This window comes from Culex pipiens, chromosome 2, assembly GCF_016801865.2.
Source record: "Culex pipiens pallens isolate TS chromosome 2, TS_CPP_V2, whole genome shotgun sequence".
Taxonomy (NCBI): domain Eukaryota; kingdom Metazoa; phylum Arthropoda; class Insecta; order Diptera; family Culicidae; genus Culex; species Culex pipiens.
In genome coordinates this window covers 3,075,477-3,102,308 of record NC_068938.1, presented here as the reverse complement: position 1 = coordinate 3,102,308, position 26,832 = coordinate 3,075,477, and the positions used below count along the sequence as shown (strand labels likewise).

General features: G+C 39.1%; 1 protein-coding gene across 14 annotated transcripts in view; it reads left to right on the top strand.

Annotated features, from left to right (window-relative positions):
- LOC120412469 (dachshund homolog 2) overlaps nucleotides 1-26,832 on the top strand; it is a 73,240-nt gene that overhangs the window by 31,842 nt on the left and 14,566 nt on the right. For 2 of the 14 annotated variants that reach the window (XM_039572959.2, XM_039572947.2), the window contains 8 exons: nucleotides 4,091-4,293; nucleotides 9,566-9,770; nucleotides 9,842-9,951; nucleotides 10,056-10,256; nucleotides 10,413-10,712; nucleotides 17,283-17,366; nucleotides 17,730-17,876; nucleotides 17,951-18,352. In XM_039572959.2, the coding sequence (XP_039428893.1) occupies nucleotides 4,091-4,293; nucleotides 9,566-9,770; nucleotides 9,842-9,951; nucleotides 10,056-10,256; nucleotides 10,413-10,712; nucleotides 17,283-17,366; nucleotides 17,730-17,876; nucleotides 17,951-18,352 (1,652 nt within the window). Of the gene's footprint in view, nucleotides 1-4,090; nucleotides 4,300-9,565; nucleotides 9,771-9,841; nucleotides 9,952-10,055; nucleotides 10,257-10,412; nucleotides 10,713-17,282; nucleotides 17,367-17,729; nucleotides 17,877-17,950; nucleotides 18,353-26,832 lie in introns of all 14 variants that reach the window. The other 12 variants (XM_039572960.2, XM_039572958.2, XM_039572956.2 and 9 more) reach the window with 7 other exon arrangements.

Sequence of the window (26,832 nt, the reverse complement as noted above, 5' to 3'; positions counted from 1 at the left end):
CAGCAGCAGGGGGGTGATAAAGCGTGTAAGACGAAAGCTGAGCTGGCGCCCTCCGCCGAAAAAAAAAACAAAAAAGTTCGTTGGCGCCGCTGCAGCTGGGCAAACCGCGAGATGAAAATCTGTTTGTGGGTGGTGGTTGTTTTTTTTTTCTTTTCCTGATTTTGGTTGGGATTGGATTGGGAGGTGGAGGTGCTGGTGGTGATGACGGATTTTCGTTTTCGTTGCGTAATCTCTAGAGAGGCAGGGGTTTGCAAAGCTTTCTCTTAAAAGAAGATAATATTTTTGAGTTCTGAAATATTTTCATAGTTTTAGAAGTTATTGAAAAAAGTCCTTAACTTGAACATTCAAAGACTATTAATTCATGATTTTTTATACATTGAGTCTTATGATGTTGTTCAAAATTTTTGAATTATTTTTTTTTTATTTTGTTGTACTTTTTTTGAATTAACTGAAGTCATCAGTTAAAAAATCAGTAAATTTAAAAATGGTCAATATTTTACCGAAAATCGATTGCATAATGATATAATGAACTCTACTTCAGAATTTCAGATATTTTGAATAACAGAAGCATTTTCATGTAAAATTTTCGAAATTGTACATTTAGTTCTTTTTTTATTTTTTTTAAATAGAATTTCTTTAAGCCTTAAAAAAATTAGGGCTTGTGATTTTTTGTAATTTCGCTGAAGCCGTGCAATCCGTGAAATTTGCTCTTGGCCCTAAAAGTACCATGAAATACCGCGAAATTCGAAATAGTTTGTTGTAAAATTGCTCCTCAGTGTATTTTTAATGTGGCTTTAAATGAAATACATGCTGAAAGAAAATGTGTTAAGTATTAAGCAATGTTTGATAATTTTCAAGAATAATCAGTGAAAAATTGTTTTAAAAAACTGCTTTAAATGGAATTTTATCTAAACTCTGGAAATATTTAAAATTTCCTTTTGCTGAAAATCATGACAACGATTTAATTCCACGTAATTTACTGTACAATCAGCAATCAGTAATTGATGAATCTGTCGTTAGGTTGTGTTTTAATTTGGAGTCAATTTAGAAAATTAAATTGGAAAAACCTAGGTGAAATAATCATGCTGGAATATTACATAATTAAATTCGTATTTTTTATATGAATATATTGTGGCAAGGGACTAAGTTTTGTATTGTATTCAGTATTTTTCTGAATTTACGTTTATTAAAAGCAGATTTCAAAGTACCGTAAAAAACCAATGATATGTAATTGGAAAACCGCGATTTTGTTTACATAATTATTTTTTGGCGATTTTGGTTAACATAATTGTATTTAATTCAATGAAAGATTTCATGGTTTAAACGTATATATAAGTGAACAAATTAAATTGAAAGTTTTAATATACCTTGTTACACAAATATAATACAAGTAGGAACATCTTTCTGGTCCAATTAACATAAAAGTAATCATTTTACTCTATCTTGTTCAAAAACGTTAACCTTAGCATTCCCTTGATTTTCTGAGCAAATCATCTTTATCTTTATCTTTTGCAGAATGCAGAATTCTTCTTCCAACTACTCTTTTAAAAAATATTGCATTTTACAAATTGTTTTGATAAAGTCCTTTAAAATTGAGATAGGTAATTTTCATTTTTGAATGTTTGCTATTACAAAATGGATAAATTTTAACCTTCTCAGATTTTAAAATAAATTTATCAAAATCACACATTTTGAACAGCACAAAAGCTGAAGTAAGCTAAAAACACTAGATTTTAGCTAAACTTAAAAAACAGTGAGCAAAAAAAGTTTTTCAAAGTTTATCCAGATTTTAACCGACAGTTCATTACATATATTTTATTTAATTTTAAAAGATTCCCAACATCTGATTCTGTCAAACTTTTTGGAGTGAAATCTTGATTTTTTGTACTATTTTACGGTATTGTTTTTTTTTTAATTTAAAACAACCACATCAACATTAATATCGAGTCAGGAGTATTCAAAAACACCCAAAAAGCAAAAAAAAAGTTTATTGGAAATGTTAAATAAAACTCCAAAATTGAGAAAAAGTTCATTTAACATAATTTTGTTTAAAAATATTAACTTGGATGTTTTGAATAAAAGAAAAGTTAACCAATATCAAAATAGTTCAAAATGCGAAATCTTGTTTCGACAATAAATTTACAAAGCATTTGGGGCTCATCTATAACATACGTGGACTATTGAAGGAGGGGTATGAACAACGTTTTTCTAACAGCAAACAATTAAGCTTAAACCGTAGCTGTCACCAAAATTTTGGAGAAAAAAAATGTAATTTTGATAAATTTTATATGATATGTATATATTTTATATATATATATATATATATAAAAATAATGGGAAATTTATTACAAATCATGTAATTGGTATTTGCGGTAATTTTTTGCATGCTTTTAGAAAGAATTACGTAGAAGTTTAAGGACAGAAAACATTTTCTTGCATCAAAATTGGCTCAATTTGAAAAAAAATGACGACTTCCCTCATAAAGATTAATACAGAATATGATTGGTGGGATCCTTTGCTATGGTTTGACGGGAAATACGGAGTGATTAAAACATGCTCTTGGATACTTTAGAAAAAAATATATTTTAAATGAAACGCAACCTTTTTGAGAAAATTGGAAATTGCGAGCTCTAAGCGGTTTATGAGACGATTTTGACGTATGAAAAAAATGATCCTTTCAGAAAAAATCGTTCACATTCGGGTCAGCCTGAATTTTTCCGTGACATCGCGACATTCTCATCACGAAAAACAACTAACTTTTTGGCTTCAGAAACCCTGACTTTTATCCCTCACAACCTTGGTGTCGATGGATGTCCTCCCGAAGACAATCCTGCTGGCCTGCTTGGATCATCCTCACCTGATTCTTCCTTACAAGAAAAAAACAGAGAAAAGAAAAAAAAAACCTCCCTCATCCCAGCAACCCAACGCCGACTAATAAGGATTATGAATAGGGGAAATGGGCTTTAATGGAATATTTATGTTTCGAAATTAATTTGTAGAAAATATAATTAATATTTTATTACACCCAGAAATAAATCAAACTCGACGTGTATTTTCTCCTCTTTCTCTCGCTCGCTTCTTAGTATAAGCGTGTAATTCACGTTGCTGGTTACCGTCGGTGTGCTGTGCTGGGCTGCAGTTTCTGCGGTTAAGGTGGTCCTCCCTGCAAATCGAGGGAGCAAAAGTTTTTCTTTTATTTATACGATGAAGGCTCGACGGCAGCAGCAGGGGCAGAACTTCTTCCTCGCGCCGCGCGCACAATCGTATATAATAAAAATAAAGATAATAAAATGCATAAATCAAATTTCAACCTGCAGTTACAAGTACTTGGTGTTTTACCTTAGCTTCGAAAAGTTGAGGTTGAGGTTGAAAGCTGCCTCTTTTCTCTTTTTTTTTTTGCGAGAAACAGAAATCATAAATCCTTCGCTCTCTCGCGTAAGCGAAATAGTACGGAACATAGTATTTTAGCGAAATTTGCCTTCTTTCAGGGAATCCATCATGATACACGATATTATATTTTGGCGTACACACACAAACCCGGGAGTTCCCGGGAACACACCCGGAGGTCAACCCCTCGTCGATGGGGAAAGCTTTTTTTCAAGCTGTCCAAACAAATTGAACTCCGTCGGCCTGAATATTTCTTCTTTCAATTTACTTTGATGATGATTGAACTGACACGTGGAATACTGCGAATTGGTCACGAGTTGTCCTGAATTTCGAAAAAAATAAATAAAGTTTGCTTAAGGGGTGATGGACATCGCGTCTTTCATAATAGTAACTTCTCAACTTGGTAACTTACCCCTTAAGATTGGCAACCATCTGGCAACCAAAGACGGTCCAATAATTATCATCACACGCTTTAACAAAAGGCTTAGCCGCCAAAGCGGCAGAAATCAATGAGTCGGAAATCATTACGCTTCTTTATTTTGTGCCAACCCCCTTCTCCCCTTCTTGACCCCACCTCACCCTACCCCACTATGCTTTCTCAGAAGATCACACAGAAAAAATAAAAATAAAAACCTCCCAAAAACCCAACGACCCTAGCTAGAGAGCCTTGATACTAACCTCGTACACCCTGTCTTAACACCAGTAACTCTCTGCTATCGCACAGCTCTAGGCCCGGTAGACCGCCGAAACGAGGCCCCGTCGGACTGTCGATGCCGGCGTCGTCGCACATGTCGCACCACGCGGCCGCCGCAGCCGTCGCCGCGTCCCAGGCCGCCGCCGCCCAGCAGATCAAGAAGCACCGGCTGGACAACGGCGAGTTCGTGTACGAGAACGGCCACCTCAACGGTGAGTGTGAGTTGAACTTTTTTTCTTTTTCAATATTTAGAGTAGAGTGTTGATAGAGGGGAAGGGAAAGGAGGGATTTCGCAGTAGGCCCGGAAAGATTTTCGGTTTTGGGCAGGTCAAGTTTGTGGTCATCAGGTAGAATTGCGATTGATTTGATCAAAGTAATCTGGGAGATCAATCAAATAAAATACAGTGGACTCTCTGGCTGTCGATCTTCTCGATATCAATATTGCTCCAGCTGTCAATAAATTTTTCAGTCCCTTCAAATAGACTGCTTTGATTTTCCGTTCTATAATTTGATAACTCCCGCTCTCGACGGTCCCTTCAATATCGACAACGAGAGAGTCCACTGTAGAAAATTTTGTGTTCTTATTTTTTGTGAAATGTTTTTTTTTTTGTTTTCTAATCACGATACAAAATCATAATTTATTTTAATAAACTCTTTTTAAATTCGTCGACTCTAAACAATCCTGTCATTTCTGATATTGTTTTGTTTTCAAAAGTCACACAGAAATTTTTTGATAGTCTAATTTACTTTTTTTACGGTTTTGATGAGACAGGTTAGTAAAAATCGAAGCTTCCTTTTTATTATAATTTTATTTACTAAAAAGTTACCGTACAAACTCTTTCTTGATGTTATTTTTGGACTTTTTGATCGCAAAAATAAAAAAATGGTGGGTAGGAGGCTGGAATAGGTGCAGGTTAGACAATTTAGTAGAACAGCATGGCACTTTTTTTTAAGTAATTTCTGCCGAAAGCCACAAAAAAATCATTATTTTGTTCTACTTACTCACTTTCACTGCCCGAACAAACAAAGATGGCAACATTTATTGAAAATTTAACTGCCGGATTTTTTTTTATCAATTTTCATACAAGGTCCTAAACTTGTCCTACATGGCATAGTTTTTTTTCGCTTGACTCGCAATGTTCAGAACGATTCGTGAAACTCTTTGCAAAATTTAAAAAGATCACCGTAATGTACCGTAATAAGTTTTGGTAGTTTTTCATAATATATATATATTTTTTTGTGAAAGTCTTAACTAAATATTTAAATTAAAAAAATATGTTTAAATTGCATGAGAAATTCTATAAAAATAATCGTCTCAATGTGCGAATCATTCATTTCTGAAAGGTTCAATTATTCTTAACAATGGTGAGGAAGCTTCACCCCAAATAAAAGCCGTTATGGTCAAAGCAAGGTTTGTTACCGTGGCACCCGTTTTTTGGAACTGTTATCTTCAAATTGTTACATCTTAGTTAGATTTGGAAATAATGTCACAAAATTTATAACTTATTAAAAATGTATATTTATTACTTATTATTAATTAACAGATAATAGCTCATACCAACATTAGAAACTAGCCTTCGAAATTTGAATTTACCTTTTTAAATAGCTTTGAAAAATTTGCTGATAAACTCAAATAAATTTTGCTCTCATGTATGAAAAATGAGGTGAGGCAGTCATGTTTTCAAAGGAAGTAAAGCAGAATAAAATAAAAAAAATCTTCAAATTAACCAAAAACTGTAATTAGTTTCACTTAAATTTAACATTTTGTGAAAAAAAATTATCGTGGAATGAAGTTGTTGCGTAAACCTTGATTTTCAAATAGTCTTTCAATTAGGTAATCATTTTTATTGTCTTTAAACTTAATTAAAAAAATTGAATTTATAAATTTAAATTAATTTAAAAATCAAACGGCTTTCATTATACTTTATTATTCAAAATAACATCAAGTTAAAGAATATTTTGATTCTTCAAAGCATTTCTCATAATTGCATAAACCATACTTTTATGATGAATAATTTACTAATTTACCATACCTTAAAAAGTGATGTCAATTTGAATTTATGAGGATTGCTGCTGAAGGAAGTTTATTGAAACAAGAACAATACAAATTCATAAAGTAAGTTAATGTTGTTTAAAATTAGGGTTCCGAGAATATTATAATTTTGATGGTTTGATATTTATCCTTTTTTAGGCGGATGGAGAGCTTTGTCCTTGCATTTCTATCACCGGAATACCGATAAATAATCAAAAAATATTATTGTGAAATATAGTGGAAACAAAAACCATTCGAGTTTAATTTGAGGTTTTTAATGGAATTAACTTTTAGAAAATAACAATCAGTTTTATGGTATTCCATCTGAAAAAAAAAGAAAATACGGTTCAAGTAGTTTATTCATTTGTGCTTACAAAATGTTGTCCCGCCCGTGTGGATCAATCGGACCGCGCACTGGACTCACAATCCGGAGATCGCTGGTTCGAGTCCCGCGGCGGGCGCTCTAAAATTCTTTGTGTAAATATGGGTATTCGGCGCCGTCGCTCCGTGCCATACTTTCAAACACTTAGGAGCCCAGGGCGGCGAAGTCCTTGTAGTTAAAAAGGAAGACACTAGTGGTTGGTACTAGCAATGGTGGCCGACAGCTATAAAGTCAGCTTCGTTTTTTTTCGCTTACAAAATAACAATAATTAAATTTTTTTTTAAAAATTTTGGCATTTCGCCTGCAATAACAGGGAAAATAAATTACAAAAAAATCAGAATTATGATTGCTTATGTTGTTTTGTTTTATAATGTGTGGACTATGTTTAGCTCATATTAATTTTTGGTTTAAAATTTTAAAAACATACCAACTGAGTGTAATTCTAAACATAAATACCGTGCCAAATTTGACTGCGGTTTGTGATTACTTTGTACAGAATTATTGAGCATTTAATTTTAATGAGATCTTTTTTTTTTCACGAAAATTTCACGGAACGTAAAAAGTGGTATAGAAATCAAGAAAAATTAAGGTGAAGCCGTTGATCATTTTCGAAGAAAATTGATCATCACTATAAAATATTCTGTATTAAATTCAATTAAACGAATTTCAGCACCAAAAGGAATCAGCGTGTGCCGGTTGTTGCCTTCTTGAAGCCACTGAAAGAATTTTTGATCTAAATCAATTGTGCTTCAAAATTTATAAAATTTTGTTGCACAGTCATTGACGTCCTAATTGGCAATCATTGATGAATGACGATTTCCATAACTTCAAAAGGAATGGGTTAATCGTTATCAAAAGGAATCAGCATGTGTAGGGCACTATTCTAAACAACTTGTAGAAGGAATATTGTCAAAATATTGAAGGCGACGCAAAATTTATATCTTTGAACGAAAAATCATGACAATGATGGAAGTCTTCACGTTAATATTTTCTAAACATTATTTTATATTATTCATTGAGCCATCTTATTCTTATTTTATCTTATTCTCACCAATTTTGACCGTGATACCAATAGCCAATCTCCTAGAAAATTCACTATGCTATGCTTTTTCAAGCCACGTTAGATTGTAAAATTGATGGTTTTAAATAATAAGTTCTTCAAGAAAATATTCAGAGTGAAGTTTGTAAGACTGAATTTCTTGTCCAAGTTTTTGTTGAATTAAATTAAAAAAGTATATCATAAATAAATTAAAAAGATTTATATAACAATAAACCTCATTCGTAAATATTTTGTATTTGTTTAGAATTATCACACTTGTCAAATCAAAACATATAAAATAGATAAATAGATAACTTAAGTTTTACTCGATATCATAAATAAGATTTATTTTATTCTTGAGACATTTAATTTGTTACCCAGTTTTCTTTTACTCCTTCAAAATCTTTGTTAAAATAGAATTAATAACCAAAAAATAACCAGCATAAAATTTTATAAAAAAAAAAAATTAAGAAAACTGGAGTGAACACTTGTAAACTGAATTGAATGGGTTTTGCAATCTTTATTTTATTTTATAGAAAAAAATAAACCTGGAAAAATATATTTGATTTAAAAACACTTAATGCATAATTCATTTAAAAATACATTTTCAAGCACATTTTCCAGTGCTGAATTCGCCGAAATTCGGCGAAAATAAGTTCTCTTGATGTTTGAAGAACCAAGAAGTCGGCAATTTATATTATTAAAAATTACTGTTAAAAAGTTTTAAAATCAGTAAACAGCTATTTTTATCATATCATAAATTTTATCATTAAAAGATTAAATGGTTGGATCATGCGGTACTTTTTGAAACGCGTCAAAAATTATATAAACATAAAAAAATGTGTGACAAAAGTTTATGAATTCTTAAATTGATTTTTTTTAAAACCATAATTTCTCTCAGTGTCACCTCAACAATGTTGCAAACCGATTAGTACCCCTACCCTCCCATGGGACACTCCAGCATTATCAAAAGGGCAACAAAACGCGGCGCGAGCGGTTTTGCGCAAACATACAATTCCACTTTTCCTTTTTTTTATTTCAAAGGTAAATCCACACACACACACACACAATACACATGTGTGATGCTCTCCGGTTACGTGCAAATGTGTGTACCTTTCTCGAATCTTATCTTTCCCGAAAAACCTTAATGCCCGCCACGTTTTCCACTCCATATAATCATTTTAAACGATTTCAGCTGTTATTTATTATGTTTTCTTCTTGTTGTTTTTGTTTTTGTTTTGCCTGGTTCAAGCTGCATCTTTTACTCCAACTGTGGCCAACGTCTGTCTGGGCTGGACATATCGTAAAAATTCCTTCGATTTCGGCTGCAAGGACCTAATTTCCATTCTGAAGCGAGTCTGCAGAAAAAAAGCATTCTCGCTCTCTTCCTGCATTTTTGATCAATATGAATTTTGGATGGAATGCACCTTCTTTGGGTTGATTTGAGGGCTGAGGCCATTGATTTGACGCGATTAGCATAAATAGCCTTGATCGCCGAAATATTTGCGATTATGCAAATTATAAGTATGCCACGCATAAATGTTTTTTGGGGGGTTCTGACAGATCTAGGCAGGCTTTGCGGGATTCGAGATGGGGGTGCCCGCAACAAATCATGGCTCACGTGATGTGCCTTATCGAGGCACTATTTTGGCTGTCTAAACATTGTTCGTTCGTTTTTTGGACTTTGTGGTTCATTAGCTATACTCAAAGACGGGGGTAATTTTACAGTCTGGACGAGGGCTAACGTTTTTCTTCATATTGCACGAAACGAGGGAAAAAATCGAACGCAATCATCGGGTGACCATAAAAAGAGCTTGTGAAGGGGAATAAAAGGCCGCAAAAAAGGCGAATCGAATCGGGCTTTTACAATTGAGAGGTTATTTAGAAGAAAATTCAAGCAATCATCGTATCAAAATATGCCTGCATTGATCCAAGTTACCTTTGACTTTTTTTGGGCGCGCGCAAGCAAAATCTTGCGCGCAACTTGCATGCAATTACTAACTTGCAATCTTTGTGCTTCTACTTGTTCAGATCTTCGAGGGTTGGACAAGTCGCCGTTGTTAGCGAACGGATACAACGCCCCTCCGACGCACCTGAACCACATCCCGTTCATGCAGATGAACCCTCATCCGGGCGGTGGTCACCCGTTGATGAGCCCAGGGGTGAACCCGCACGGCATCCCGCGACCTGACGGATCGATCATTAAGGGGCAGAACATTGGCGAGGCGATCGCGAGGTGAGTTATTCTGAAAAGTTGTGGAATTTCATGAAAATCAATATTGAAAATTTGGGATTTTTCGCTCACAGGGCTGCCTACGAGGACATCGTCAAACACCTGGAGCGGCTGCGTGAAGAACGAGGTGAGGAACGGCTGGCAAGTCTCGACCAGAAACCACGTGATCTGAGCTCCCTGAGCGGTACGTGTTTTACGCCGGAACATCGCTCTCTCCCCCTCTGTCAAGATCTGGTCCCTACTAATCCCGCACTAATCTCGTTTCATCCCCGCTTCGATTCTCCGCAGCACCCCCGCCCGACTCGCCGAACGGTGCCAGCCCGGTGCTGAACCTGTCCAAATCCGGCGGCGACCAGGCCAGCGGCGGAGCGCCCAGCGAACGGAGCAACCAAAACTCGCCCGAACCGTCGGTGCACGAAGAGGACGAAAACATCAGCGAAGCCAACATATCGGACACCGAGGACGGCGGCCACAACGAGAAGGAAGAAGGTACGAAGGAGACTCGAAACACGAAAGGTCAATGATCATCCTGTCGTCGCGATCGCGATCTCGTCGTCGAAAGAAAAACAAAAAAAACGACCAGAACACATGTCAAAATGTGTGTCATTACATCACGTGACCCATTCTCCCTCTCTCCCCCGTCAGACATTAGCGACTGCGAGCGGGACATTTCGTCCCCGGTTCCGGCGACGGTTCCGGTTTCGCAGGAGATGCACGGCAACCGCGACCAGCAACAGCAGCAGCAGCAGGCGGCGCTCAACTACACTAGCTTGGCGGCGGCGTCGGCGGCGGCTGCGGTGGCCGTCGGCGGAGGTGTTCCGTCGGCGCAGGATCCCAGCCAGGTGCACTCGTCGACGGAGACGCTGCTGCGCAACATTCAGGGCCTGCTGAAGGTCGCGGCGGATAACGCGCGGCAGCAGGAGCGGCAGACGAGCTACGAGAAGGGTGAGTACAAGTAGGCGGTGATGGGGGTGTTTTTGGGGTTTTGAGGGAGATTTAGAGATTGAATGGATGGATCGATTGGAAATAATCATCGCCTGATGAGATTGACAGCATCGTAAGAAAATTTTAATATTTTGAAACATTCAAAAAATCAAATTGTACGCTCTACCTTGGCATTCTTTACTCGAAACATTATTTGAAACTAATTGAAAGTCAAATATTTAATCCAATACGTAATTTTTCCGCTTTTTAAAAAATATATCTTTTAATAATTTCCACAAATTTACGAATAAATTGCCATTTTTTATTCTTTCCAGTAATCCATTAAATATAAATTTATTATAATGCTTATTATATATTTTAAGAATTTCCACAAATTAAGCAAATAAACTGCCAATTTTAAATCTTTCCATAAATTTCCTAAATGAAAATTTATTATAATGCTTATAAATTTATCTATAATGCATTCTTCTTAATTTAAGTTTTTTTTTAATCTAAAATTTGCTTTAAATCTAACTAACGATTTAAAAGTTGTTTTAATGTGTGCGATAGCTGAACTTATATTCTATCGCATTAAAAAAATTGTTCATGATAATTTTATATGAATAAATTAATATGTATTTTGATAAAATCGTATTTCTCTGCATATCTGTCTAGAATATAATGAATAACTATGAAACATTCAAAATGTAAAGTTACTGGCTCTTGAAGTATTATCAATTACTCTAAATTGAGCAGCTCAAAATTGTGACAACATGTTCATGTTCAGATGAACCTTAAATTTTATGTTTCCTCTAGGATTGTGTCATGATTCTTATGGTCAACTCTGCTGGAAACAAGAAGTGAACATTGTAAAAAAGGTTTTGAACAATTTCGTATATTTAATTATATATTTTATATTTTTTTCAAAATCATTTGATTAGTGAACAAAAATAGCTTACTTTGAGTTGCTGTCCAGACTCGCTTATCCGAAGACATTGGAAAATTTCACTTCAGATATTAGAATTACGATTTTTCTTCATTGTCGAGCTTGCGTATGACCCCTTAACTACTCTAAAGTGATTTAGAATTTTTAGATCCAAGATGTTGGCCAAAATGGTGGTGATGAAATATTTAGAATATTCATTTGGTGATTTTTTAGGCAATCAACCGTTCAAATTTGGCTGAAATCGGGTCACAGAACTTGATTTAATATCAAAGGTAAGAGAATAGAAAAAAAAATTTTGTTGTTGTTAGTAATTCGGTTATCTAAAGTCCCATACAAATCTTCGAATATTCGAGTCTGGTATTTGGCCAAGTTCAGTTTGTTTTGAAAAATGTTTTCTGAAATATTTTTCTTTTTAATGTGTCGAGAATGAACACAAGCAAATTAAAAAAATCTGTTAAAGATGTAAAATTGAATTACAAATCGAAAAATATTTCTGTAAAATCATGATAAAGTGCACATTTTTTTGAGTTTTTGAGCCATTTTCCGAGCCGATTGAAAATTGAGGTTTAATTGGGTAAAACTTACAAAAACTATTTTTTGGTAATCTTCATTCTTTGCAAAGCCTATATCAGCAACCAAAGGTCGGATCTACAAAGTTCAAAATAGCAAATTGTAGAGAATTTTTTTACTCAGATTTTCGAATACATATTTTTTTAAACGATCAAGGATGGACACTGTTATTAACAATTTAAAAGGACAATTTTGTTGAATGATAAACATAAAAATGGCTGTAACTCAAAAATAATTTCAAATCTTTTTTTTTTATTTGTGTGTTATAATGTTATGTGCATTTTTGATACTTTCCAAAAACCATTATTTTTTCTGTAAATTATATCCTGTAAGCTCAAAAGTTGGTTCTTTTTGTCTGCTAAAAAATAAAAAAAAATACAAGTTTGTTTGTGATGAAAAGTTATAAAAAATGTTAAATTTGATATCTTCTTATTATTTTGTCTGCTTGTGTGGATCAATCGGACCGCGCACAGGACTCACAATCCAGAGGTCGCCGGTTCGAATCCCGAGGCGGACGCAAAAAATTCTAAGTGTAGATATAGGTATTCGGTGCCCTCTCCCCGTGCTATACCTTCACACTTAGGAGACCCGGGAGGCGGAGTCTTGTCGCAAAAAGAACGATACATGCCTGTGGATCCGTTGACGAAACCTCAAGGTTTAAGAGGTACACGTTTTAAGGTGTTACGTCGATTCCGTTTTTTTATTATTTTGTAATCAATGAAATCGCAACTACGAATAGTTTCTTATAATGGAAAACTTAACTCATTGTTGATTGATTTAAATTTGTTTTTTTTTTCATACTGAAAGACAATCTATTTTTTTCTGTAAAAAAAGTAAAAAATTACATAAATTACAGTAAACCCTTAGCTAAAGAACAATAACATCAATGACTATTAAACAAAATTGTCTTTTTTTATGCTAACATAATTTTTAAATAAAGTATAAAACATATTTCATATTTCAATTTGTTCAAGCCATAAATAACCGAAATTGATCAAGATGAATTTGAAAATGCTAATAATTTCGTTTCCAGTTAAACATGACCAACTCCGTCATATCCCGAAGGCTACAAGACATTCCAAAAAATCACCATTTTTATCCACTTCTAATCTTTGCCTTCAAGAAACAGACGCCCGATAATGGCCATCATTGATCTGCGCCTTTTGATAGCGCGCTTTAAACGCGATTAAACGCACAATTTGACTGCCCAAATCCTCGCTGCTCGGAAAAATGTATCAAACAAAGCCCCCCGAAAGAAACGATTTTTGTCTGGAAATTGATCACCACAATTCACCTTCGCCACAACCAATCAACTCCGCTTCTTCTAATCAACCCGGGGCGAATTGACGAATAAAAAGCTGCCCCAGACGCATGATGTGGCGAGAGGTGATCTATAGTTTTTCTTTCTCGCCACCGATCTGGGCTGAAATGTAAACGGTTTCTTCAAAAAACAACAACACCAAAACAGAAAAGAATAAAATAAAATGTGTACCATTTGGGGGTAGGAAAAATTCGATCTGCATTGCTCGGAGCGTGTTAAATTGAGAGGCTACATTTTCATTTCGGATTTTTTTCTCTTCCCTTTCCATCGTCATCATCCCGGGAAAAGGGGGTTGAGGAGGGGAGTCCAATATTATTTAATAAAAACTAAGCAGAAAAATTGAGCGAATGCAATCCGTCAGCCCCCCCTCGAGAAGGACGAGATCCAAGTTCGAGTCAGGGTACAAGTACAAGAGAGATAAAAAAAAACCACAAATCGAGCCTCAAAAAAGGAGAAGCAAGACTGAAAAAAATGAATTAATATAAACGTAGATAAACGTTTTCACTTTATAGGTCCATAATTAAAGATAATTTTTATCGATTTTTGTGCAGTTTTTGTGGTCGTCTTCGCGTTCGCTTTCGCTTTCCTTCCTCTTGCACGGTGCATTTCGAACTTGGCTCAGCTGAAACAAGAGCGAGTGACTTCAAACTCTGCTGACTGATGGACTGAACAAGGGAGGTTCGTCGCTTGCGTCCTTCGCTTTTTTTTGCGGCCCTCATTTCTCGAATTTCAATTCGCGCGCCCGAATTATTCCAGCAACCAATGTGTGGGCAATGGAATGTGTCTCGGGGTTCGAGTCCCGAGGGGGGACCCCAAATACGGAGAATGCGCCTCGGCTAGCAATTATGCGCTTAACTTTAAGAACAGACTTCTATTCGCATCTGTAAAAGCAATGTTTAGTTCGATTAACCTATCATTTAGCCATTTTTCGATTATATTTTCGCTTTGATTTCGGGGGATCGATTGGCCGACCCCGAACACCGCAGTGCGGATGATGATGATGATCGGTCGATCGATCGATACGCGATCGATCAATTTGTTGGAATCGATCAGGGTTTTTTTTTCTCTCTTGTTCATTTCATTTCTCGTCAGATTGGGTTCGTCGTCTGTTTTGCCTGGGTGGATTCCTGCTAAACGATTGCCCACTGCTTCAGTTTAGTCTGGGAAGGGCTGTAATTGGATCGTTTATCGCCCCAGTGACACCTTTTGGATTGAAGTTAGGCAGGGTTAACTGGTTTACTTGAAAAATAGCATTAAATTTAGATGATTTGATTGACATTTTGCTGAATGTTTTGATAATATTTTTTTTTAATATTTCAGCGGGCAACCTAATTTTTACAATTTTTTATTTTGCTAACAAAAAATCTATAAATATTCAATTTAACTCTACAAAATTGATCTTACAATTTATTACTCAATTTTATAAATAAAATTTGAAACTCAGTGAAAAGTCGTATATTCGTGATAAAATGCATTTTCACTTCTATCCTCAACTGCATTTTCAATTATTAAAAATAAAAATTATGAATTACCTAATATAAAATAAATAATTGTGAGATTTTTCGTTCTTTCGAATCCAAATATTTTCAAAATTTTCAAATCCACTCTAAAATTTGATATGGTCGAAAATAAGTTTTTTTGGGCCCTTTTCAAAAGTTGGCAACACTGCCAAACCAATTTTGATCATTTTTTTCCAAAGCTCAAAAGATGGAATTTTTTTGTCATCTAAAACAAAAACAAAAATTAATATTTATAATTATCATTGCGCAATACTTTTTTGAGTGAAAAGTCGAATTAAAATAATGCTTTTTCTTAGAGCGCAATTGTTTTCTTCTGACAATTTCTAAGCATGTAGGTAAAGGCGGCAAATCGATCAAAAAATCTGAAAATTTTAATGATTGCATATAACATCGATTTCCTCGAGATAATTTTTTCATAATTTTTAATTATAACTTTACTTTCAAGTAGGCATATTTGAGGATAAAAAAGGCCCTTCTGATTTTTTTTTATTTTTTACAAAATTGGGGCAGAATTAATCATTTCATAGGCCAAAACAAGGGGTCATCCATAAAACGTGGACAGGTTTTTTTTCGAAAATTGGCGAACCTATTGACAACCAAATCGATTAGCGGATCTGTTTTTAAGATACAGTCCAGACTCGATTATCCGAAATTCTCGGAAAAATTGATTCGAATAACGTCATGTTTCGAATTCCCGGACATTTCGAAACCCGGACATCTAATCTTATTTTACCAATTATTTGTTCGCATAATAATTGTCAATTTGTCGTTATTTGATGAATACTAACATCAATTTTATTAATTTTGTTCAAACAAATATTTTTTTAATAAAATAAAACTATAAGTTTACCAAAAATCTGAAACATTTCAGTGAAATGTTTCATAGGCATCCGAAGCACCAGGAAGGCAAAGCAGAAAATTAATTTTCCGATTTCCTTAAATTCTAGAAAAATTTGATTCAAAATTTCGATTGTTTTGATGTTAACAGCTTTTCTGAGACCCAAAAAATGCTATTAACTGAAATGTCAGTCCAAATTTGTGCGATTCATAAGCAAAAAGGAGTGTCCGGAATTAGAAGCAAACGTGTCCGGCATTCGAAACACAGCAATACATTTTTATTTTAAAATTTTGATGAGAAATTGTTAAAAATAGGATGATGTCGTTTAACTCGAATTTGAAGTTAAAAACAAGAACAGTAACATTTTCATTCCTTATTTCCTTATTCGATCAGACTCAAAAACATTTTATTTTGTATTTTTCCCTCGACTCTAGTCAATGCCAAATTTTCATATTTTAAGGCCAATTTACAAAACCTTCAAGTAAAAAATATCGCAAAATGCTTACAGTTATGCAGTTTGTAAACAAAAATTGGCAAAATATCAATGAATTTGTGAAAATATATCTTTTTACTTAAGTTTCTTTTTTCGATCTGTGGTCCCAAAATTCAAAATTTGCTAAAAGTAAAAAAAATGTCTTTAAGTGTCTTTTCTGAATAAAAATAATATAATATTTTAAATAAATAGGTGACAATCAATTCTAGAGTATTTTAAGCACACTATATATTTATATCTTTTTTTTGCTTTTTGAGTGTTGTTGAAACCGCCTTCAGCCAGGTGTTTTCAAAAACACCCAAAAAGCAAAAAAAAAATTTTTTTTAAACTTCAGAATAGTGTTTTTTATAAAAAATTCACATTTCAGCAATATTTTTTTTGCTTCCTGATTTCTTGGGTAAAACAACTAAAATTAGCAATGGCCTTATCTGAAGTTCATTCAAAACCTTCGTTTATTTAAACTACGTATAACAAAAAATGGAATCTTGACTGAATATATTTAATTTTAATTCTCACAGAAATCTCTCAAAAAGGTGAAGCGAGTAGACTATACTGACTAGATATTGAAATTTTCATTTCACTTAAATTTTTGTGTTAACATAAACATTGAAAAAATATTTGCAACAGCCATAATTTGAAAAAAAGTCAACCTGAACAGTTTTTTTTTAAATTGTGGCTGTTGCAAATATTTAAAGAAAATCATTGTATCCAATCTCTTAAATATCTAAAAATTGTAAAATTTCTTATCATTACCATTTTCAACCGATCCAATCAGTCTCCTCTTTCCATTAATTTTAATCAAACCTGTCCGCATTTTCCAATACTGTTTTGTCTGGCTGTTTAACTTGGCGATTATTTCATCTTCCCCCCATCTCCATTGCTCTTTTTCCTCCCACTTTTCAGCCGAGCTAAAGATGGACGTAATCCGAGAGCGCGAAGTCAAAGATTCCCTGGAACGCCAGTTGGCCGACGAAAAACGACTCCGAGGTAAGGGCTTTTCTGTGTTGTTTTTTTTTTATGCTTTATTATTATTTTTATTTCGATCCACTTTTTTTCCCACCTCTGTCCCCTCCTCGTGCGATCCGATACATTTCGGATCGGCCACTTTTGCTCTCGTTTTTTTCCGGAGTTGAATGCACACATATATTTTAAATTGGATTAGCAAATTATACCTTGAAGAAAGCAGCTTCGCAACCAGAAATGAAGATAATTTTGCGCTTTTTTTCTTTCTTTGTGTGTCCAAGATAATTCACCCAAATGATTGATGAAATTCGTCAAACGATTTAGCGTCATAAATCACGATAACGTTTGATTTCGACTTCTTTTTCTGACGAAACGTAATTTTCGCAGGGTTGTTCCAGAAGCGGTTCAAAAAGGAGCGCCGATTGCGAGTTCAGCTCAAGGACCGATTGGACAGCGAACGGAAGCGTCGCACCCAGCTGGAGGAGATTATCAAAGCCTCGGGGACGCCAACCGAAGCGTTACGGATTATCGCAGGTACTAAGACGGAGATTTTCCGGAGTTTCCTCCAAAAATGCTAAATTTGCGTCGTTTTTTTGTCCAACCCCCAGAAAACATCAGCGTCGACCAGCAGCGTGAGAAGGAGCGAGAACGCGAGGCCGAGCGGGAGAAAGAGAGGGAAAAGGAGCGCGAGCGGGAAAAGCATCGGGAGGGAAAGTTGGGCCGGGAAGACCGGAACAACTCGGACTCGGACCGAATGCGGACGACGCCGGACCGGAGTCGCACGGCGGAACACGGTGGTGGAGAATCGCGCGAGCATCGGGACCGGGGAGAGCGCGGATCGTCGGCGGAACGGTTCTCGAAGGAGGGCAGTCCGGTGCACTCGTCGTCGCGGGGGGCCAGCCAGGAGGTGAGCCCACCCCAGCCGCACCACATTCCGGAGGGTGGCAAGGGCTGGAACTATCCCGGGTTGGACATTATGGCGACCGGGGCGTTCTGGCAGAACTATTCGGGTGAGTTTTTAGAATGTTTTAACTTTTTTAAGGATTTGTTGCGAATGACACAGGTATTGGAGTAGGCGGTGACCAGAACCATACCTTGGTTTCCACGGCGCCCTTGATGAAGCATCAATTTGGCGCTCCTCCTAAATATTTCAACATATTGATAAATTGACGTTAATTTTAACAATTTCCGATTGAATTCTAGTTCAATAATTGCAATTGAAGGTTGATAACCTTGACACAATTTTCTTGTTTCAGTTTAATCTTATTCATGATTTTTGACTAAATAGAAAAGAAATAAAAAAATATACAATATTAAACAAATCAAATGATTAAAAGATCTGCTATTGGTACAGATTGGTTGAAAGGAAAATTTATTGTAGGAATGAAGTTTACTGTCTATTGTGATCTTCTTCTTCTTATCTATATATATATATATATATATATATATATATATATATATATATATATATATATATATATATATATATATATATATATATATATATATATATATATATATATATATATATATATATATATATATATATATATATATATATATATATATATAATATATATATATATATATATATATATATATATATATATATATAAAAAAAATTTGACGGTTTTGTTCGAACGCGAATCAGTTCAATACGGAGCGTCGTATCGAGGTGCTTTTTGTTGCGATGGGTTCGTAAAAGTCCAAGGAAGGTTCTTACGCCATTGCTCCGGCAGAAGTCTCAGCGGTTAGTCGTGTTTTTTCGCGGTGTGTTTGGCGCGTTTTTCACGGCGATTCCGAGGCGTGTGCGAGCGGACAAGCCCGTTCCGGTGGTCAGAGAGGCCACAATCTGGTCGTCGTGGACACGGCGGCGGTGCAGCAGCGGAAGAGGAACGAGTTCCTGCATCCGAGCAGCAGCAGCAGGAGGAGTGAGCAGCAGCGGCCGCGGAGGCAGCTGAGGCGAGAGACGGTCGTTGGTCGGTGGAATCGGCCCCGGAGAGTCGACTGCGGTCGGCGGACCAGTTTTCGGCCAGGCCAGGTCGGAGACAACCCCGTTGTTTACGTGGCTGGCAGCAGGCAGCACAACAACAACAACAAGCGCGCGCAAACGAGCTTCCCGCGCATCCCGCTGCGGGCGGCAGCCAGTGCGGCCAGTTCGGCGGTGAGTGCGAAAGGCGAGTTTTTTGTTTGCTTTTAGTTTTTTTTTTTTTTTTCTCATAGTTTTTTTTTTCCTGTTAGATTTTTTTTTCTCATTTCTTCTGCGTTATTTTAGTCTTATTTTTGGTTTGATTAGTTTTCTTCCGTTTTTTCCTCAATCATGGATCCGATCGAGTCGGAACACGAGGAATCTGATTTCGATTCATCCATTGATGGTGACGAGGACGTGGAAATGAAGGACTCTGTCTCGGGAGTTCCTTCAAACACCACCAACAGGGACCACTTCCTGAAGGATAAGGATGCTGACGGTAAAGGGGGATCCACGGACGGGTCTAAGAGGAAGAAGCGAAAGCGTCCTAAATCAGATCCGAATCCGGTTCCCCCTCAACCACCGATTCCTCCCTTGACTCCAGACCCGATTCCCCCCTTGACTCCAAACCCAATTCCTTCTCCCAATCCAGATCCAATTCCTCCTAAAACACCGGTGCCGAATCCGGATCCAAATCCCCCACCGCTCCTGAATCCTCATTCCCAAAAACCGATTCCTCGTCCTCGTCAGTATCAAGAGGGATCGCAAACGGAATGGGTGGTCTTCTTCCGGCCCAAACAGAAGCCGTTAAACTTTGTACAGATCACCAAGGATTTGCAGAAGCACTATCCTGGGGTGGTCGAATGTACCAAGCTGAACAAGAGCAAGCTCCGCGTGATCGTGAACTCCGCGGTGCAAGCTAATCAGATCGTAACTGATCTGCGGTTCAGCATTGAGTACCGTGTTTGGATTCCGGCCCACAAAGTCGAGATCGACGGCGTGGTGACCGATGACAGTCTGTCGCTTGTCGACCTCTCAAGGGCGGTGGGACGCTTCAAGAATCCTAAACTTCCAGCTGTGGAGGTACTCGAGTGCCGGCAACTGGGCAACGTCACCTCCGAGGGTGGCCAGAAGAAGTTCATTCCTTCTGCCTCGTTCCGGGTGACTTTTGCAGGGTCAGCTCTGCCGGACTACATTGAGCTGTACAAGCTTCGGCTTCCAGTTCGATTGTACGTTCCGCGAGTGATGAGCTGCGAAAACTGCCAGCAGTTGGGACACACCAAGACCTACTGCAGCAACAAGAGCAAGTGCTCAAAGTGCGCCGGCCCCCACAAGGACGTGGATTGCCAAAAGCAGGCTGAAAAATGCCTGCTTTGTGGCGGGGAACCGCACAAAACTCGACAGTGCCCAAAGTACAAGGAGCGCGAGGACAAGATGAAGCGATCCTTGAGGGAACGCTCCAAGAAGTCCTTCGCGGAAATCCTTAGTCAGGTGACCCACCCCAATCGCTTCGCTCCTTTGGCGGACGAAGATTCAGGGGACGAAGATTCCGATGTGGAGGTCCTCTTCCAGAGAGACGAGGAAAGTGACTCTTCCGGGCCAAACCCGAAGCGCAACAAGGCTTCCAAGTCCAGGAAAGCCGCTGGCGGCAAGGGTAAGGAAAGTGACTCGTTGAACTTCGAGGAGGATTTTCCTTTCGGTCCGTCGGGTAAGCCCGCTCCGAAGCCGGCACCGAAGCCGGCACCGATTCCTCTCAAGCCGCTGAAGCCCGTTCCCAAGCTGCCAAAGATCCCCCTAAAACCGGTTCCTCAACCGAATCCGATCACCGATGCCTTCAAAGGAGTCCTTCCTTTTTCCACAATCGTGGAATGGCTGTGCTCTTTCGTGAGTGAACCGACGCGTTTAATCATAAAGCGGTTTGAGCCTCTCGCTAGACACATCGGGAAACAGCTTGCTAGCACGATGCCCCTCTTGTCGTTCATTTCCTTTGATGGGTAATACACCAAAAACGAAAAACGGCATCTCCTTTCTACAATGGAATTGTAGAAGTTTAACCCCCAAGTTAAACGATTTTCAACAATTCGCATTCGAACGAGACTGTGATGTGTTTGCGCTGAGCGAAACGTTTCTTATCGGAGATGAGACGCCAGCTTTCCGGGGGTACAACATCATCACAGAGAGCAGAGCAGGGCCAAATAGAGGTGGAGGCGTACTGATTGGGGTCAGGAAATGCCACACTTTTAGAAAGGTCACGCTCCCGAAGCTAGGAGGAATCGAAGCAGTCGCAGTACAGGCCAGGATCAGAGGACTGGACATTTGCATTGTGTCCGTCTATGTTCCCCCACAGGTGTCGTTAACTCGACAAAAGTTGTGGGGTATGCTTGAGCTGTTGCAGGCACCGCGACTGGTTCTGGGTGACTTTAATCTTCACAGCACCGAGTGGGGAAGCCACAAGACAGACCCTCAAGCATATCTGATTCATGAACTGTGCGACGACTTCCAGATGACCCTCCTAAACAGGGACAAGCAAGTTACGCGGATTGCAACACCACCAACGCCAACTTCGTCCGGTACGAAGGCGAGTGCCATCGACTTGTCGCTCTGTTCCAACAGTTTGGCAGTTCTCTGTGACTGGAACGTGCTCCAAGATCCTCGTGGCAGTGATCATTTGCCGATCGCTATTCTGGTTAGCCATGGCCCACAGCAATCGACAACGGTGGAGATGCCTTACGATCTGACGCGAAATATCGACTGGAAACAGTACGCGGAGGCAGTCTCCATTGGAGTTGAGTTGCGAGATGGGTTGGCACCGCTTGAAGAATATGCGTATCTGGCTAATTTGATCTATGACAGTGCGTTACAAGCTCAGACGAAACCCGTCCCGGGACCGTACATCCGAACGCGCCCTCCACTTCCCTGGTGGGACAAGGAGTGTACGGATCTCTCGGCGGCCAGGTCAGAAGCTTATGTGGACTTCTGCAAGTGTGGAATCCGAGCGAACTTCCAAAAGTACAGAGCTCTTGATCGCAGGTACAGTAATACTCTGAAGCGGAAGAAGCGAATGTACTGGCGGGAGTTCGTTGAAGGACTACCAGCAGATACGTCCATGAGCACTCTGTGGCGCGTTGCGAGGGCCATGCGTAGAGGTTCCGTTCCGAACGAGAGTGTGGAAAAATCGGACAAGTGGATATTGGATTTCGCCAAGAAGGTGTGCCCGGACTCGGTGCCGACACAACCATCATTCGACGTTGTTGATGGGAGCGATTCTAATCCTCCCTTCTCGATGGTAGAGCTCTCCATAGCACTATTGACGGGCAACAACACTGCTCCTGGTCCGGACAAGATCAAGTTCAGCTTGCTGAAAAATCTTCCGGACGTCGCCAAGCAGCGTCTGTTGAATCTGTTCAACACGTTCGTGGAGCAGAACATAATTCCACACGAATGGCGACAGGTCCGGGTGGTTGCCATTCAAAAGCCCGGTAAGCCGGCGTCCGACCACAACTCGTATCGTCCAATCAGCTTGCTGTCGTGTCTACGCAAGTTGCTGGAGAAGATGATCCTCGACCGCCTCGAACCATGGATGGAACGAGAGCACTTGCTGTCAGACACGCAGTATGGCTTCCGGAGAGGCAAGGGAACAAGCGACTGTCTAGCCTTGCTGGCCACAGGGATCGACATAGCCCGTGGTAAGAAACAGCAAATGGCTTCTGTCTTTCTAGACATCAAGGGTGCATTCGATTCAGTCTCCATCGATGTGTTGGGAGTAAAGCTGCGGCGGAGCGGTCTCAATCCGACGATGTGCAACTTCCTCATCAACCTGTTGTCAGAAAAACACATGCACTTTGTGCAAGGTGATCTGGCAATCACCCGGATAAGTTACATGGGTTTGGCACAAGGCTCACGCCTTAGCCCATCCATGTATAACTTCTACGTCAGCGACATCGATGATTGCTTGACCGGAGACTGCACCCTTATACAGTACGCAGATGACGCAGTGGTTTCAATCGCTGCCAAGAAGGAAGTCGATCTGCTAGAACCCTTGCAAGATACCCTGAACAACTTGGCCCATTGGGCAGTTGGAAAGGGTATTGAATTCTCTCCGGAGAAGACGGAACTGGTCGTTTTTACGGGGAAGCATGAACCGCCGCAGCTCAATCTTTCTCTCTCGGGAAAGACTATCGAGCAGTCGGACCACTTCATGTACATGGGTACCATCTTCGATCAAAAGGGAACATGGGGGAAGCACATTAACTACCTGAAGCAAAAGTGCCTGCAAAGAACTAATTTTCTGCGCAGCGTCTCTGGCAACCGGTGGGGTGCTCATCCTTCTGACCTGCTTCGACTGTACAAGACAACGATACTCTCGGTGCTGGAATATGGCAGTTTCTGCTTCCAGTCAGCTGCGAAATCACGCTTGTTGGTTCTCCAGCGGATACAGTACCGATGCCTTCGCATTGTCTTGGGATGCATGCACTCAACTCACAACATGACCCTCGAGGTCTTGGCGGGAGTGTTGCCTCTGCGAACTCGTTACTACGAACTGTCTTACCGGTTCCTGATCCGGTGTGATTACAGGAATAAACTGGTAATTGACAATTTTGAAACGTTGCTGAACCTTCACGTTGAGTCTCGGCGCATGCTTCTATATTATGACTTTATGTCATCGTGGGAGTGGAGCCCGAGCACAACGGTACAGCGCACGCCTCCGTTAACCAGCAGCACCCTGATTGGCTTCGACACGTCCATGAAAGCCGATACTCGCGGTATCCCAAACCATCTTCTGCGGGGAGTTGTACCGTCGATCTTCGCATCTAAGTACAACCATGTTCCTCCAAACAACAGATTCTTCACCGATGGCTCCAAGCTCGACGGCTGTACGGGCTTCGGTGTTCATCATGAATCTCATCAGCTGTTCTTTAAGCTGAAGGACCCGAGTTCGGTTTACGTCGCAGAGTTAGCCGCGGTTTACTGCGCACTGCGAATCATCGAGACCATGCCACCTGACCACTACTTCATCTTCACCGATAGCTTTAGCTCTGTTGAGGCTATCCGGTCTCTGAAGCCGACCAGGGAGTCTACGTTTTTCCTCACGGAAATACGTAAGACTTTAAACAACCTGGCGGCTCAGTCATTCAGCATCACGGTGGTATGGGTCCGCGCTCATTGCTCGATTCCGGGTAATGAGAAAGCGGACTTGCTCGCCAAGAAGGGTGCTGAGAGTGGAGACATTTTTGAAAGGCCAATTAGCCTACAAGAATGCTACGGTTTTCCGAGGCAGCGTGCGCTCCTGGATTGGCAAACACAATGGGACGGCGACACCAAAGGACGTTGGATGTATTCCATACGACCTAAGGTGCAAAGAAAAGCCTGGTTCAAGGGAATGGACTTGACGCGTGGATTCATCAGAACGATGTCCCGCCTTATGTCGAACCATTACTCGTCCAAGGCTCATCTGTACCGTATCAACATGAGTGATACGAACCTTTGCGACTGTGGGCAGGGTTATCAGGACATCGACCATCTCGTATGGGCGTGTCCAGATCACCAGGCTCACAGAATTAAGTTGAAAGATACCCTCAGGGCCCGAGGAAGACCACCAGAAATCCCGATGCGATACGCGCTATCTCAACTTGACCTTGATGTTCTCTATCCGATCTATCAGTTCCTCTCAGATTCCAAAATATCCATTTAGTTTTCTTCCAGTTTGTTTTTCTTCAGTTAGTTTTCCTTCTGTTAGTATAACTCGCCTTCGTACAAAGCCGTCGTTTCTGGTTGCACCGGAAGCAAAGCAAGAACGCCCCAGCAGCTGGACACCGAGTTGCGGCTGAGGACAAAACGCAAAGGCCAGCAGAGCCAACCAAGACCCCTACACAATCCCCCTTCCCTTCCCACGCCTCGTCTTTAACATCAATCCCTTCCCTACTAACCCCGAGTAGGCCGCGGGTAATCGGCTCCCCTCCCACTAACATTTACACACAAGATCCTCTGTAATTATTAAGCCAAATGTAATTACAAAAGCCGACTCGGTCCTAACCAGGTCCCAGTACCGAAAAGGACCTAATAAAAATAATTTTATGAAAAAAAAAAAAAAAAAGGTTCTTACGCCAAAAAGTGACAACTTTAGCCACTCTGGAAACGATTCCGGAAAATCTGCAGATTGTACGGGAAAAGCTGCGTAAAATCAAATCAGTAACAACATTTCAAAAGGGCGAAACCTACGATCCTGCCGTTTCGGGAAAATCAACATTCAAAATTTTGCAATTTCGATCAATTCCTATTTCCACAAAAAAGCATGAAAACCATCAATTTTGTCAAAACGTATTAGAAAATAACAATAATTTCATCATAGAGAGCAGTTTGAAATTAATTAAGGTATTTTTGCTATTAAAAATTGAGAAAAAGAAATTACGCCTTTTTGAAGAGCGTGCCTACATTTTCGCCCCACCGTATTCGCCACCCACTCAACCAAAACAACGGATTAGCCCGTCAGGTTACGCCACAAAGCAGAAGTAAACAACAGATTCGCCCTTTTGTTTTTTGTTCATTTTTCGGGTTTTTAAAGAAAAAAGTGTTGAAACAACTATTTTATCATTGTGAAACATTAAAGTCAGTGATAATACAGTGATATTTGCAACCTCAGTGATAAAAAATTGGTCTAGAAAGCCTTCATAAGCAGTCCGATTCAGGCCAAGACTCGTTGAGCCAGGATACACCGTAAGTAGCAAGTTGGTTTGACGATGTGGTCTATATTGAAGTGACGTTCCTTGGGGTGTCACCGCCGGAAGTGGGGACATGGCACCTGACGACTAGGCCACCCCGCGACACCATCCTGCCTTCTCAATCTTTGCATAGCTTCAATGGTTACGGAGGCGATGATTTTGTACGGCATTCCTCCTAAACTAACTTTTTGTTCTGCAACTGCTCGACCCAGAATCCCCGGATGTTCCAAGAACCGGTAAATTATGGACCTTCATATCTAGATTGTGAAATCAGACCAGATCCGATACTACAATAATTGAAATTAATAAGTTAATTTGAGATGGATTTTCGGCTTGCAGTCGTTGAAAGTAGCTCAAACACTTATTTGTGTACTTTATCCAACGTTTCGATTTTTATTAAATCATCTTCAGGGAAACTAAAAATTTGGTTTTTGGTTTTTCCGTTAATTTTTGTGTGTTTTGTGTGTTTGTATGTGTACTTACTCGTACGTAGGTGTTCGGTTGTCTTGGTTCAGTTTTGTAAAATTTGTAAAATGTCGGTTTTGTGGCGTCGAGAAAACTATAAAAATTGAATGTTTGTTCATTGGTCGATATTTTTGATCGGGAGTGTATGGATTTGTGTTGTGGAGACTTACTGCATTGGTTTGGTAATGCTTTTGGGGATTCTCTTTTTCGCCTAGATGTCGTTTCTAACTGTTTTTTTGGTCGTTGTTGTTCGGAGCTCTATCGTGTGCACTTTTATCTTGTTCACTTTGGTTGTGTGTTTGTGTGTTTTGGGGAATTGGAAAGGGACTCGTCTAAT